This window comes from Falco biarmicus, chromosome 4 (genome assembly GCF_023638135.1).
Source record: "Falco biarmicus isolate bFalBia1 chromosome 4, bFalBia1.pri, whole genome shotgun sequence".
Classification (NCBI taxonomy): domain Eukaryota; kingdom Metazoa; phylum Chordata; class Aves; order Falconiformes; family Falconidae; genus Falco; species Falco biarmicus.
Genome location: NC_079291.1, coordinates 87,164,270 through 87,180,641, shown reverse-complemented (window position 1 = coordinate 87,180,641; position 16,372 = coordinate 87,164,270). Strand labels below are relative to the sequence as shown.

General features: G+C 52.4%; 1 protein-coding gene across 2 annotated transcripts in view; it reads right to left on the bottom strand.

The window, feature by feature from the left end:
* The window catches only part of PRKCB (protein kinase C beta), a 129,509-nt gene extending 114,935 nt beyond the window's left edge, over positions 1-14,574 (bottom strand). The window contains exons 1-2 of one of the 2 annotated variants that reach the window (XM_056334964.1): positions 14,276-14,574; positions 13,814-13,845 (exon numbers count right to left, since the gene is read on the bottom strand). In XM_056334964.1, the coding sequence (XP_056190939.1) occupies positions 13,814-13,845; positions 14,276-14,445 (202 nt within the window). In that variant the 5' untranslated portion in view covers positions 14,446-14,574. The remainder of the gene's footprint in view (positions 1-13,813; positions 13,846-14,275) is intronic. The other variant, XM_056334963.1, reaches the window with a different exon arrangement.
* Positions 14,575-16,372: the final 1,798 nt, after the last annotated feature.

Genomic DNA, 16,372 nt, shown 5'->3' with positions numbered 1-16,372 from the left:
CACCTTTGAGTTTATGTTTATTATGAGGAGGAAATGAGAAATTCCATTTCTTCCAAACTTACAAGGAGGCAGTTTTGGAAGGGAACCCTGCCTGCCATGGACCACTGGCAGCACTGGGATTTGCCACCAGCCAGGGATGCCATACCTTGGCTCCTGCTCCCACCCAGGCAGGCACCCAGGGGACGGGGAGAGCTTCCCGCTCCAGCCCACCCCTTCAAGACCTGTCCCTGCTCCAACAGGGGGAGGGACAGGCATCATGTCACAGCACTGCTACTCCTTCCTACCCACATGAGCAACTCATGGCCACTTTGGGAAATGGCTAAAACTGACCTAGAAGGGAAGCCTCTTGCCCAGTAATTTGCTCTTTGGCCAAACTGTAACCAGGCAAAGGCAGAAGGAGCTTTGGCTTCTGAAGTGTGGCACACAGAGGCCAGCGCAGCTGCAGAGCTCTGACTCACATTTGGGAAAGGAATAGCCACCACCTGCAGCAAAGCCATAGCGCCAAGGCAAACAATCCCCCAGCACAGCAGGTCCTGCGGAAAGCCTCCCCAGTGAGCTCAGGAGCTGCCTACAAGGAGAACCAGCCCCAGGTTCTCCACAGCCCAGCTGAGCAGGGGGTCCTAGAGGCAGCCTGTGAGCCCTCTGCCCACTTCTGCTGCTCCCCCCAAGAGCGAGCAGCACATTGCTGGGGAGACAGCTACTCCTGCCCTACGCGAACCCCCGGCGACAGAGCCGCTGCCTTCCAACACCCAACCTGCAAAAGCCAGCCGCTGGCCTGTTGGGTGATACAGATGCAGTCTGGAGCAACAGCCAGTCCAAGGTTACCGAGGTTTGTTCTCTTTCTGTACTGGCAGTGCTTAGCATCACCTTGTGCAAACTGACAATGCAGGCAGAAACAAAAAAAAAAGTTACCAGAATGTATTTCAAAGCACCTTATTTCCAACTCGCAACAGAGCTGAGATTCAGAAGACATGCTGCAAAGCTTCCTACATGTCTCCTGAGTATTCAGGTCAACAGAGGGACCGCTGTTAGAGGGAAAAAAAAAAATCCTTTTAGGTATATAATAAGAGAGAATTCAATTCTGCTCCAAGGTTGAGAGAAGCCAGCCATTTGTCATGCAGTATTTAATGACAGCACTTGTCCACAACCCAGACAAGCATTCGTTTCCCTTACAGTAGAGCAAGAGCAGCAAACAAAGGAATCCAAACTCCAAACTGTTTGGCACCAAGACAGATAGCCATACATTTTCAGAGAAAGACAAAATTCAAACAATAGTTTCAAGTTATTTCAGAAAAATTCTCTGTGAGGGTTTAGTACTCAACCAAAATGCAAATCACCATCATGGTTTCCTAAGCAAATGAGCTATTGTTACATTTTTTCCAGTCCAGCAACATCTTGCTCTGAAGATCTAATAGCAGCCCTACTGAGCAGCAGCTAATTAAAGCCTTTCCTCCTGCCAAAACCCCAGATTCAGAGTCACTAAATGACCCAGTAAGCGAGACTTTTTCCACCTCAGAAGCCCTAGGAGACTCTAGGTCAGAAGCTCTGCTCTTACCACTGCCATGGCTGTACATCTGCCATGTCCTACCCACCAATGGTGTCTAGGGCAGAAGGAACAGACTGATACCCAGCTCCTCTCCCTACTGCTCCAAGTCACTTGGTGCCAGAGCACAGGTTCAGAGACATGTCTCCAACCAGCATCCCACCTTCCGCAGCTTTTCCTGCCAGCCGGGTACAGGCTGCAGACAGCATGGACACCTCTCTCTGGTGCAGACCTTGCTGCCAGCACCACTCGTCCCACTGCAGGTCTGAGGTGGGTCTGACCGTGGCCAGACCCCCCACCTTCCCACCTTGCCTGAAGGCCACCGCTGCCCGCATGGCTGAGCCAGCTCTCCGGGTCTCCCTCCCCCTCCCCAGCCACCCTCACAGCTGCAGCCCCCAGCACTAGCCCTCTAGACACACTCCCCAAGCTGATGTGAATCCTTCAGCCCACCTCATGCATGGTGGCACCCAGCAGCTTCAGGCACCTGGAGAGACCTGGAGGACAAGGGGCAGCCCCAGGAGACTTGATGGCGAAGCATAAACTTCACTGTTTCAGCTGGCAGCTGCCGCGGCACAGGACACCAGAGGAGGAGATGGCATCGAGGAGGTGGCACGATGGTAGAAGTCTTCTGGGACAGAGACAGGCCAGCCTCCAAAGAGGACAGCTCGCAGGACAAGCTGCCAGGCCACGAGCACATGGAAACCGATGTCCAAGTCAGGGAACAACCCCAGAAGCAAACTCTGAAGTCAGCTTCTCAGCTGCCACGAAGGTCACTTTGTTTTACCCAGGAGAATAACTCACTGCTGTTACAGACCTACAAGCCTCATTTCCAGAAGACTGGCCCTGAGGTACCTCTCCATCAAACGAACAAGACAAATTTGGAAGCTAATGGACTGAACTATTGGAGACAGCCCTTAAGACGCATGATCAGGCTAACGTGAATTAGTTCGGTTTTACAGCCATTCCTGGGGCAGCGAGCAGAAAGCAGCAGCATCTCCTGCGGCAGGCTGAGGGGTGGGACAGGGCAGGCAAGGCAGCAGAGCTGCCCTGCTCAGCCCTTCTCCCCCCTTGCATGCAGGGATGTCCCCTCCTGGCAGCTCTACCGTGCTCAGAAGCTCTCTCCACTGGCAATTACAGCCATTGCACGAAGGGGCATTTTGCTATGATCAGACCCCCAAAAAAAAGGAAGTTACTCCACCAAACTCTTCAGAAACTGAGCAAACACGGAGACGTTGATAACCTCTCCCGTAACGGCTGTTTTCCCGAAGAAGCCCATACAAAGGCTGAAGCAGGCAATGCAAAATAAAGCCTGTAACAAAGCTAGTCTCCATCATGACGACATTGCAAAGGTTGCTCCACAGTAAAAATGGTGTCAGGCTCTGCAGAGTCTATAAATAACTGTTTGGGGGATTATTTCAAGCTGTGCATAAATCTTCCACCAGTACAGGAAAGGTGACAATGCACGGACTTACCCCAAGCAATAGCGACTGCTGGGGGCAGAGGGGCTCCAGCAGCGTGACCAAGCCTGAGAGCGGCAAGCACCACGGAGACCACACTGCCGCTCCTGCAAGCTCACCAGCACGACTCGGCTACACCTGCTGCTGCTCCGTGGGGAAGATGTGTCTGTTACAGAGACCAGAGACACAGGCTGCACTGTTTTTATCGCTTAGGCAGTCTTGCTCCCTTTGACTACTCTAGGTCAATGGCAAGTTACAGAGCATTTTTCCTAAGCCAAGCTGAAGCTGAAGTATTTAGTGTAATGAATGCAAAGAAAAAAAAAACCTAAAACCAAATTACTCAGCCTTTTGGGGTAGGCACAATATTAACAATCTTGACAAGCACCGTTTTGCTTACAAGGCAAGTGTTAACGGTCCCCACCAAGTAAAACGCAGAGATGTAATGATCTCTGAATCAGCCTCTCCAAACCATTGCACTGATAAAGGCAACAGATCTGGAGACATGGTAAATAATGACTTTGCACTGCGTCAGGAGCTAATCCACTCAGTGATGCAAATTAAACTCGTGGGCCACTTCCCCCTCACTCCAGCTTCTTACTGATATTATAAAACAATCTTCGTACTGACTCCTGACTTCATAGCTATGTCACTAAGCAAAGTTGCATGAAGCCATTCAAGAGAGCCACGACAACATTCACTCCTCTTCACAGCCTCACTTTCTCGTTCTTCTGCTATAACTGGAAATCATGAAAATGCATTTGTTCGTGTACTAAGAGTGTCAACTATTAAATGTGCTTGCTGTTCAGGACATCAGAATAAAGGTATTTAACTGTTCTCTCCATAGGTGAAGCTATTACTGCTGCATCATTTCACATGGCAACAGAAGATGGGGAGGAATCTACCAGCATGATCAGCTACAACACACCAGCGTCACAGCATAAGGAAGAAGAGAAGCAGCTGAAAATTGAGACTGAAGCATCAGAACCTTTTTTTAGCTTCCCTGCTGCTGGCGAAACATCAAACATCGGAAGACCAGATCAGAACTAGCAAGAGACCAAAGTTTTTAAACATGACCCCCAGTCGACAGCAGAGGCACCCCAAGCAGCCAGCCACAGGCATTGCCCTCGATGCCCTCCCTGCACGACCCCTAAAGCTGCCTGCACCAGCAACCACACACCCTGCTCAAGCCCAGCAGCACCCAAGACCTCCCTGCAGAGCCGCTAATTATCTCCCCATTTCCACATCTGCACCCCAAAACATATTAACCTGGTTTTTTCCTCCTGCTTGGAGCTACAAAGACTTTCTTGATCAGAAGATTGCTCTGGGAAGCGAGCACTCCCACCCAAAGAGAAAAGCTCGTAGACTGACACTCTGGAAACATACAGATTTAACTGGATGAAAAAGAGCCAATTTAAGGGGATTTGTACCATAACGAGTCTCTTAGCAAGTCTAGTAACTTGCATGTGCTGGTGCCTATTAATATTGGGTCTTTTGGCAGGCATTGCCTGTCCAGCTCGGATTAGCAGTAAGTATATTCTGCTTGTCATACTTAAACAAGATGTATAAACCTGGCACAAAAGCAAGACCAAATATGGAAGCAAATTATTTAACAGACAAGATGTAACTCAAATGCATTAGATATTCAGCAACCAATGCACATCGGCTGGGGCTGGAAGACATGTGCTCCCATGCTACAGAAGTTAAACTCTGAAAGCAAGCGGCTAATGAGGCTACAGGTGTTTGCCCCAAACACTCACCGATTTGGGGGTGGTGGTTCACATGATGGGAAGAGCAGGACAGCTCAAAACAGCTGAGGAAGGCAGCCCAAATCCCTCAAAAGCAAACAGCTTGAGCAAAGCCACAATTATGCCTCAGGTCAACCGCGAGCCACAAAGACTTGGCCAGCCAGCTTGCCTGGTTTCTGACCACGCACGCCATCCCCATCAGCCTGACAGCATCACCCTCTCAGCTGAGACACACCAACAGATACGCTGCGCAGGCAACCCAGGCGTGCCAGAGAAGCGGCACTGGAAAGAATTACATCTTCATCTAAACAGCATTTATCAGCACCTAAGTGCAGAGCAACGATTGCCACAGCCCAGGTCTGCCCAGCCTTGGACAGCTTCCAAAGCAAGAGGCACTGTGTAAACAAGACGAGAAACTAACCCGCTTCCACTAACCTCTTAGCAGGCAGGTAATGATGAGTCCTATTCCAGTTTACAACAAGCATTAAAGCACAGATGACAGGGCTGCCAGGGCACCGTCCTGGAGCAGTTTACGCGCTCCAGACCAGCATGCAGCCAGCAGACAATGCCCGTGGCTGCCAGCAGATGCTGGGCTGCACAGCAGTGGCAGCGTGCAGTTTCATCGGCACGGTGGTGCTGCAGGAGCAGCGCTGTTGTGTTTCACAAAATGCATTTCCTTCTGCTGGGAACCACGATGAGCTGTCGGAAGTGATGGTGAGGGCTGACTTGCTGCATAAAGCGGGACTTTGTAAGGACTTGTCATGCTTCCTCCCGTATCAATGAACAATTAAATAATCCTGAACTGGCAAGGAAGGAGTGCTGCTTGCAAGTTATTGTTCTAATTATACAGAATTCAGGTGGCCTACTCATAAGGAAAACATTTTAATTTTATTTTTCCAAGGGAGGCTGGTCTAAGAACAGGACAGATAAATCACTCACATATTAAAGTAATCAGAGCAGAGAGCACAGCTAACACAGAACAGTCATGAGCATCGAGATCCCCCTCTCAGTCCACAGCCCACACCAGCCCCTGCAGCCCACCAGGGCCACGCGCCCGCCCCAGCACTCCACAGCACAGGGCATCCCCAGTTCCTACCACTCCCTGAGGAAGCAAAGAGGGTTTTTTTTTCCCCACCCCCGTCCACCTCACCAGGTACAAACCAGCAGAATTACTTCTCACAGGGCAGAAGGTGTTACAGGAGGCAGTGGCTTCCAGCCATCTCTCTGGGCACAGCACCGGGGCCAACCAGAGCTGAAGAGAGAAAAGCCAAACAAGCAGCCTCCAAATGGGGGAGCAGCCAGAGCCATCCCTTCGCCTGTTTGAGCCAAGCCGTGGCCACATGGAGGGCAGCAAACACTTGGGGTCCACCGTGCAGGCAGCTCCCCCAGCTCAGCTCCCCATTTCCCTCGGCAGCCACCCCTGGAAGCTGCAGCTGTAGCTCCCCACAGTTGAAGCCATTTGCTGCCCTGCAGCCCTCAGCTCCCTGGGATGAGACACGGCAAGGGGGAAACAGAGAAACCCCCTGGGGGAGACCCCACAGCTACTCTCCACGTGGTGCCTGCAGAAATCCTTACCACCCCAGTAAACCGAGCAAGCGCTCAGCTGCTTCTGCCCTTGCACAGCATCGAGTACCACTCTCACCTAGAGCAACTCGTGGCTGGGAACGCTGCCTTCCCGGGAAGAGTTACAGCCAGCACAGCTACTTCTGTGAATTGCTTCTGCTTAATACGAAGCATTTGGCTGCTACCAAAGAGCACACAACTGGAGCTTTCTTCCCGTCTCCCCCACCCCTCCTGCGGCTTTTGTGGAAAAACTGACTTCTCTGTGATGGCTGCTCCAGGCTGGCAGGACAGGGCCAGCCAGGGTCAAGTGTCTCCCAGCAGCAGCCCCTTCCCGGCTGGGGCAATAGCCCCTGTGCTTAACACTAGCCCTGACAGGGCTGAAAAGCTCTGGAGTGATTTCTGCCTTCATCTGTTGGGTCACTGTCTGGAGGAACGACAGCATTTGCTGCATCCATGTCACATCCCTGCCAGCACCACTGCCTCCCCACCTCGCTCCCGGCCAAGGCACGGTGCCACCAGCAGCAGCCCAGCTCCGGCTGGCTGGCACGGTTTGTCTCAGAGCAGGGAAGCAGCAGCCTGCAGCTGTCCTCTCCCAAGTGACTGTGAACCCCAAGGGACAGCCCTCGTTTCCTACCGCACTCAGGTCCAGATACCCCAACCCCATGCCCCTGTTTAGGTACAAGATTTGAGCACAATGCCCCACTCCAGGGAGCCCTCACAGGGGTCCTGCTCTGAGGAGCGCAGCAGCTCTGGCTCCAGTAGGAGTTTCTGCTAAAACCTGAGGTACAGGACAATGCCAACACAGAGGATGAGCAAGTCCTTGGCCAGACTGTTTCCTACAGCATCATTTGAAATGCCTGGAGGGTCTCTGGATCTTTCTGCATGCTCTGCTCCCTCTTCCCCTTGCCCAGCGATCAGGGACAGCATGCACAACAGCCATTAGCAGAGCAAAGGGTATTATTTGTGCCAGCAACACACAAGGCAACACCAGAGCACCACAATGAAACCCGAGGCTGCACCTGGGATCACTGCACAAGGACTCCTGCTTTTCTGATTTTGTTTCTACTGCCTTTTCATAGGGCTTGCTCTCAGCAACCTGTCTTGGGTTGCAGCCCTTGAAGAACGCAAGGAACAGGCTACCCAGAAGACCTACAGTTACCCCTCTCCTACAGGGAGCTTGTTATTCACCTTTTCTAAATGGCTCCAATTTACGGACTTTCAGAATAATGATTCATAAAGCCATGCTAGAGGAATTAATCACACAGCATCACAAACACCCTCCACCACTGCTCTGTGCTGTCCTTTATGCTGGAGCCTTACCACGTGCATAAAAAGGTGACCAGCCCACGGTCGGACTCTCGCAGGTCCGTAGCTCTGTTTGCGTTAATGTACAGCACTAATCCTCTGCACAGCTGGCTCCTGCAGGAAAAACCCACCCAAACATTTCTCTTGGGCAAAATCCCATCCCACCCACCATTATAAGCATCCCTTCTCTTTACCACACACATTCGATTCAGACCAGGGGACAACACTTCTGATTGTACAGTTCCAAACAGTTCTGCCCTGAACTAAATTATGGGCACAGCTAGAAGTTAATTTCTTAGTCACTGTGATCACACAACTTATTTGCTGATAAATCCGATGGGGGGCTCCATGGCATTGACAAGCATCTCAGGCATTTTTAGATTTTTGCCTTTTCAGATGCAGACAGAAAAACAAGGAGCCATGCTTGCTGGCTGGGAGGCCAGCAGCGCACCAGAAGGGCTTGTGCAACTACTCTGGCTTGAGTTTCTAGATAAAACCCCATCAGTTAACAGAATTCACACTGTATTTGGAGAGGACATTCAATCCCACCTCCTGTTTCACACCAGGTATCAAACCCTCAACGTCTTGTTCTGTTTTGCAGCCCCAGTATCTTCTGCTGGTGGTGAGACAGGTGAGCATCTACCCACAACTTACTGCAAGGATGCTCTACACACCTTTCCAGGAGCCCACGTGCTGTAGGAATTTGTAGAGTCACATGCACGTGAGCTAACAGACATACAGAAACGCCTGTACTGTTGGCTGAGAAGTCTCCTTAGAGACAGCCCTGACATTAAATTCCCCTGGAAGACCCAATACCCAGAGAATAATCATAGCAGAAGCTTGTATACTGTGGTGGCTTAAACTCTGCAGCAGAGTCACAGCTGACAGACACCAGCTAGATGTGACAGAAACCTTCCTGCACCCCCAAGGTGCCCAAACCTCCCCCCAGTGCCAGCTCCAAGACCCTCTGCCCAGCTTCCTATTGCTGGCACTGGTCCGCGACAGACACCCCAGGAAGGAAACTGATCACCTCCTTACCGAAGTCTGAGATAATTTTAGGATGACAGCTATCTCAAGAGATAAGAAAGAAAAATCTACCATGCTAACTGCAAAGGGGGAGGGAAAAGAGAAACCACTTCCACTAAGAAACTCAAAGGAACCCTTCTGCACTGTAAGGAGACACTAATGGGGCTCAACGTATCAAGTGATCCCTGCTGAACCTGATAGCCACCGACCCTGCGCTGCATGAGGCTTCTGCAGGTCCAGATTTCCTTCCAAAACAGCTCTCCTTCCCCAGCTGTGCTCCTGAGCCCAGGTATCTAGTGCAGGGAAGAGCAGGATTAGGGAAACCAGCTCCAGCGACAGACTTTAAAACTAGTCCTTGAAGGAGACTCGATCCTTTGACCGAAACACAAAGGGGCACATCTTCCCGTTTTCCCCGTCAACCCTGTTTGTAGTCACAGTTCTGCAGAACCGCAGACCACCTGGTGCAGCACAGGGGACCGGCCAGACTTCTCCTTTCCGTCTGTACCTGCCCCCGGGTGCTGCCGCGGCACCCGGAGCACTGGGGCTCCTGCGCCCAGGGCTCCACCACTACAGTACAGAGAATTGTATTACCGCTGCACAGCTCACAAAAAGCCCTCCAAAATTATGTTTCCAATTTCTGCAGCATTATATAATTAGCATCATTTGTGTTGCAAAAAGTAATTGCAGTAACATTTTTAATTAGTCTATTTGAACACTAACATTTCTCCAGTGTGCGTAATATGTTGACACGAAATTACTGGGTTTGAGGCAACTCAATGATTGGAGTTTGTTTTGCTTTTGTTTCTCACTTGCTTAATACAGTCAATAAAAGCATACGCTGAATGCCTGCGTGAAGTTAATGGCGACAAACCAAAACTCGCAGCAGCAGCAGGAGCTGCAGTTGAGGCCAGAGCTGCTCTGGGTTTCGCTTCCGTCTGGAGGGCAGCAGGGGGGAAGGAAGGGTGGGTTTTGAAGGCAGATAGCAAGACAGAAATACTTGCTTCAAAGGTAAGGCCTGTGTGATGCTTTCCAGCTGCTTAGTTTTGGTATCAAACGTTGAACTGTGAAAACACAAAACAAAAGAGCACTGGGTTTGGAGGATGGGGAGAAGGAAACCTGGAAGGAGGAATTATGGTTGGGATGAAGTCTGGAACAAAATTAAATCTGAAGAGTATCTTTGCTTACTGAGTCATAACCAGGGAGAAGGAGGAAACATTCTCCCCAGAGAAGTTACTGCATGAGATCTAAGCATCCATTACTAAATTATGCCTGCCTTTCCTCCTTTGCTCCCCACCCCACCCCCCCACCTTCTCTTCAGGAATCAAGATGCCTCTTTCCAAGAGCTTTTCTACCTTGTACACGTGAAAGCAGTAACAGATGCAGGTTATTTTTTGCTTCTAAGTGAGAATCACGTTACATGGCTCTTCACCTCTACGTGAACACCTCTTCCAAAGTTCCTAGGGTGGAAGCCCAGCTCAGCTGCCACGACAGCAACTCCAGGTTAAACAACCCCAGCTCTCAGTGAGGTGCCCCCCCAAAAAAAAAAAACCCCGTCCAATGGTCCAATGCAGCTGGCACCCTCATCTGCAGAGGGACCAAGAGCTGCTTGGACAACAGGAGAAAGATACCCAAGGATGCCAAGGAGTGAACACGAGCACAGAAGATGAAGAAAGGCTGTCAGTTCCCAGAAGCAGCACATTCTGAGAACAGGACCAAGAATTTCACTCTCGACAGCTTTCAAACCAGTTCCCTTTACCACCCTGAAAGCACTTCCTAAGTTAGGAGAATGAAGACAGCAAAGCCATCGGCTGTGACTTTGCCACAGGTCGTTCCTTCACTGAGACAGCCTGCAGATAACGAGATGCAACTCTCTCTCCCTCCTCATGAATTCCTTGGTAATGGTATCAGACAGGTGGATCTTGAAACCCAGGAAGGGGAGAACACATACATCCCTCTCCCTTTGTTATTTATGAGTTCACATGAGAGCTCACATACCTTTCAGCTACAACAGATCGTTTGTTAACAGAGTCAGAAAGCCCCCTCTGCACCTCAGGCTGATACATGATTAGTGCACAACCAGTTTCCCCCAGGAAGAGTTCGTCTTTCTGGCAGCTCCAGGCACATCCACAGCACTTCTGTCTTCCAACACCCACAATATATTGATATTTTTTGTTAAATTGCAAGAACCAGTCCTGCTCCTCAGGACCGCCTGCGAATAGACCTCCTGCTGCCCAGCACAGAAATGCTTTCTGGCTCTGAAGACAGACATTAAGCCCAGGAAGTCTTAAGATGCACACAAGGATAAGGAGGAGATTGTATACAAGGATAAGAAGCAGATTAGCAGGCAATCAAGTGGCATTTGCGGTATCCATTAGTATTTCAAGCTACAAAGACTCAGTTTCTGCTAACTTCCTGCCAAAAGTCACAAGTAATGAGCTAATTAACAATCTAATTATTGCAAATGCCCTAGAAAGAAATCAGGGCACTGGCAAAAACCTACTTGAAACAAGCATGGCCGTAGGAAACTGCTCAGAAACTGGCATGTGCCTTAGCTACATTTCCAGCCATCCCACTGACCAACGGGATAAAATAGTTGCGGAAGTTGTTAAAAGTTGAGTTAAAGCTGCATTCAATAAAGGGAGAGCTGAACACTTAACAACCAAAGCTTACTGCAAGCCCTGTAGGGCTGAAGAAAAAGAACCACTAAACAAAAGCTAGCCCTGAGGTTTTTGTCCTTCCATGTAAACATTTACCAAGTTCAGCAGCAACGGCAGCACAACCTGCGGGGCACAAACCTAAAGTCTAGTGCTTCTCACCCACAGGAGTGGTGCCCGGCACCACCCGGCACTACAACAGCTCTGGAGCAATAGCTTGACCCACTCCGGGGGCAGGAGCAGCGTGCGATGCCAGCCCTGGCACTCCAAATTCATCCTCCCACTGCAGAACCACCGCTCTCCCTCCTGGAAACTGCCGGGGTAGCTGTGATTTCAAAGCAGATGGCAGGCAACAGCAACTTCTAGCTCGTGCTCGACTTCCCAACCTGGAAGCGTTCTGCACGGAGACACAACATGCCTTCTGTCATGGGGCACCCGACTGCAGGATGCTTTTGCTGTAATGAGGATCACACCCGTGGTCTACCTTGCTAACCAGAGCGCTTTCACGTGGGGGCCTCGGAACCTCGGAGAAGGGGATGCATGTGAAAATCCACAGAAGATAATCAATTTTAGGAAAGTATCTGGGGTAAAGATTGGTCTGTTCCACATACCACAGCCTGCAAAATCTCCTGCTGCTATACAGTAATGCAGTTTTCATGTCTGTAATACCAGAATAACCCAGAAACTGTTTTTTTAAGGGTCTGTTACAGATCAGTCACACGCCTTTGGAGACATCACTGAGCAGAGTGTCCTGCTGGCGATCTTACTGGTGTTACTGCAGCCTTGAAAGGGCTCCTGGTCCAAGACCCACAGGACAGGGCTGCGCTGTTGAATATCTACTGCCATGGGGAAGGTCACTCCTTTTGGGGGCCAACTGCTACGCGTCAGCAAGTCTGAGACCACCCTCATAGGTCCCATTTACTGATCTCACACCAAAGACTGAGTTTATAAATGTCTGGTTAAAAACATCTGAGGGTAAACCTTGAGAAAAGGGCACAGTTACAGATTTGGACAATAGCTCCTAACAGCTGGAAGACAGACTTGAAATGACTCCAGTTATCTGACACTGAATGCTATCGGTGGAACTGAGCAAAGCACTAGAAATGAGACAGGAAAAACCCTGCTCTGCCAGCACGAGTCTCCCTAGCTTTTCTGGCACACTTCAAATTTCAGGGTGTTGTGTTTGCACCAATACGACTGGTACGATGCTGCCTGCACCATAAGGAAAGTCAGAGAATTAACAATTGGGTAACCCAGGGAAGACTCACACTAAGAGATAGAAGCTGCACAAAACTCCCCTAAGTAATGAAACTCAGCTGCCCATGTATGAAACCTCCAGTACCAGGGGAAGCTGTGACCTTGAGTAACACCACTAGGACACATTTTAGTCTCCACATCTGCTTTCCTCTGCTTGCCGACAGCAGCCCAGGCCTTTAGGTAGGTGTTTAGGAGGCAGCAGGGAGATGCTTTTGGTATTTCCAGGTTATACTCCTAAAGCAAGTATTAAGAATGAGTATCAGCACCACTTAGATTGGGCTAGACTTACACTGCTCCTGCGAGTATCTGCAGAGATGCTCCTGAGAGCACCCAAGGCAGAGCCCCCCTGCCTGCAGCCGCAGCACACACAGAGCTGCCGTCAGAGACTTGGACCCACCACAGCACCTCGGGGTTTGGTTCTGCGCCACACCACAGCCCAGTGGGGTCTGCTTTCTGCTTCAGATACGGATGAAAGCGGCCAAGATGAGCTGTTCTTGAGATATTAGAGCTGTAACAGCTGTTTTATTTTCATGCAAAATACCTCAACTTGGGATTCAGCCACTTACCAAAATAAAACTCTGCCTCCAATACTCACAAGAGCAAAATTTCACCGCCAGCAACTGCAAGCACCAGGCTCGTTTGAATGCCAAGCCCAGACCCTGACCAGGGTTAGCTAGGTTAGCTGCCAGCACGTGCGACCCACAGTTAGGCTAACTACAAGAGCACCAAGCGACCGGCTACAGGCCAGTTAATTCATCCTAATTTCCTGAGGGGACAGCCAGAATCCCGGCACTGTCAGAACAAGGAATTCTGGTCGTAGTAACCCTGAAGTTATTGCAACATATTGTTGTAAAGCCTCAGTTCTCCCCCTGGCAGCCCAACTAAGCCACTCAAGTTGCTCCAGGTCGCACAGTGACAGCGCCAGCCGCCACCCCACCCCCCCCGCGGCCCTTTTGCCGTTAAAACACGGGGGTTTGTGTTAACGACATTAAAAACAATAAACTTCCCTCTGCCTTTTTGGGGGAATTTATGTGAAGTCCTGGGCGCTTATCTCCGGTAACGAAACCCACCGGCTTAAAAGCACCGACCAGTTGCTCGGTTGATTAAAAAAATGACTAAGCTGCTTCCCTGGCCTGGGCACGGCGGCTCCCGGGGGTGCTGCCCGCCGCCCCCCAGCGATGCTCCGCGGCCGGGACCGGCCCCGGGGGTGGGGGACAGCGCCTGCTCCCCCCTCCCCGAGCCCCCCGGCGGCGCCACACTCACCTTGACACTGGAAGCCCTGCTTGCCGAAGCCCCTGCGGAGAGAGAGGCGGTGTGAGACCGGCCGGGCCCCGCAGCCTCCCTGCCCACTGGGGGGGCCCGGGGGAGCGGGCAGCGGCCGACTGGGGGGGGAGGGGGGTGCCGGGGCGGGGGGTGGCGTCCGGCTGGGGGGGCACGGGGGGATCTCCGGGGGGATCTCCGGGGGGGGGGAGGGGAGGGGTGTCCGGGAGAGCGGGGCAGCGACTGGCTGGGGGGACCCGGGGGGCCTGGGGGGGGGGGGGGGGGCGGGGGGAGGTATCCGGGGGAGCGGGCAGCGGCCGGCTGGGGGGACCGGGGGGGGGGGTCTAATGAGGGGGGGAATGTCCGGGGGAGCGGGCAGTGGCCGGCTGGGTGCATCCGGGGAGAAGCTGAGGGGGGGTCCGGGAAGGACCCCGCCGGGCGGGGGCCCCGGGAGAGGTCGCTCACCAGATGAAGTCGGTGCAGTGGCTGCAGAAGGTGGGCTGCTTGAAGAACCGCGCCGTGAACTTGTGGTTCTTCACCTCGTGCACGTTCTTCTGCCGCAGGGCGCCTTTGCGGGCGAAGCGCACCGGGCCCTCCTCGCCCTCAGGGCCCGGCGCCGGCGGCGGCTCAGCCATGCTCTGCTGGGGCTGGCGGCCGCCGGCTCGGCTCGGCTCGGCCCGTCCGCTGCAGCTGGAGCCGGGCTCGGCTGCGCTCGGTACCTCTGGCTGCAGCTGGCGAAAGGCACCGACACACACCCGGGCACCGCCCCGCCCCTCATCTACATAACGCCTCCGCCCCGCCCTCATCTGCATGGCGAGCCCCGCCCCCGCCGCTGCTCGACATGGCGAGCCCCGCCCCCCGCTCGCGCCGCTCGGCTGTCGCCCCGCCCCTCCGCCTGCTGATTTGCATAACGCCCCGCTCTGTGGGGCGGGGGGCGCTCCCTAGGGCACAGTGGGCGGGGTCAGAAGAGGCCCCGCCCACACAATCATTTGCATGTATCATCTGCATCCCCTCGGCGATGCTGCCCCGGCCCCGCGGGGAGAACCCGTCCGGCGGCCCACGCGAGCCCAGGGCACACGGGGTGACCGGCAGCGGCTCAGCGCCGTGGCAGGGGCACCATCCTCTCCCGTGGCCCCCAAACAGGCAGTGGGGGGGGGGCGAGCAGGGGTCAGCAGAGGGGGTTAAGTAATAACAGTGATTGAATAGTGCTGGCGGTAATCGTAACAGTAAGAAAAGCCCAGAAGCGGGTAACCCTGCCTTCCCGTCAGCAGGGGGGCAGCTGCACCGCACGGCATATGCCTGCTGCAGGGCTGGCGGTGGGAACGGCGTTTCCCCCACATTCCCCCAGGAGCCCAACGCTTCCCGCTGTTAAGGCCAGAATGATGCTGCTCTACCCTGATTTTCTGCACAACACAAGTCAGCAGCAGGAGCAGTAAGCTCAGAGGGGAGATGCAGGGCGTGTGTGAACCCCAGCCTGGCTGGGCGCTGGGCGTGACAGTGGCTCAGGGGCCACCAGCAGCCTGGGCAGGTCCCGGCTCACCTGCACAAGGGATGCAAAGCCGACCAGCTCAGCAGTCCTCTCAGAATGTTTTTTTTAAAACTTACAGTTCAAATAACGACCTTCTTTTACCCAGCCCACTGAAAGCACCTCAGCTGAGCTGCACGGAGGAGTTTTCAAACCACATTTACCATTCACCTTTCTTGCTACCTGCTGGCAGTCACAACCATTGAAAATCAGATCTGTCAGCTTCCTCCTCCTCCGACGTCCCTGTGCCAGCCTGGTGCTGCATCATCCCTGGCCTGGGAGCTGAGGAAATGAAAATCCAAATGAAAACAGGAGGCAACTTTAACTGAAATGTAATCATGAAAATATTTCTGTGAACAAGTCTTTCTAAATTCTCATTTGTGGGATTTAATTCTGGCTCTGCAGCCATGTGATCGTATTCCTTCTGTGGCCCTAGACCGTCCCTACTCCACTGGGATCCAGCCCTCCATCCTACAGGCTCTTTCTCTGAAGAATGCCCCTCTGGCTCTATAGAATTAAACACCCGGGAGGCTTACCAGAAATAGGCCCAGAGCTGTTATTAGGCAGCTGCTTTAAAAGGTTCATTACAATAATAAACTGTAGCTGACCTGTCCTGCTGATGTCGCCTTTCCATAAACAGGCTCGTTACTAAGCCCCAGTGCCATGTGATTTCAATGCTAAGAAGGAGCAATAAATTGCAGGGATCCCTCCTCGTGCTGTGCTTGTGTCAGAAGGAAATGAAGGGAAACCTTGCGGAGCCCTCCCGTGGCATGCTGGAGTGAGCGGGGGCCAAGGTGGTGCTTTTTCTCCCCGTCACCACGCCAGCCTGTGCTGCGGGGTGTCTTCTGCTTTGGGAGCGAGGCCCTATTCACCACTGGTTTGCATATAGAAATCTTCGCCACAGAAGTAACTCCTGCAAGCAAAAGAATGAGAGCAATAATGAAAATAATAACAGGTCATTTTGATTCCTTTCCTGTGTACTTTCACGAAGGAAAGCGGTATATTACCCTAAGTGCATGCTGCACTTAACATGTAAC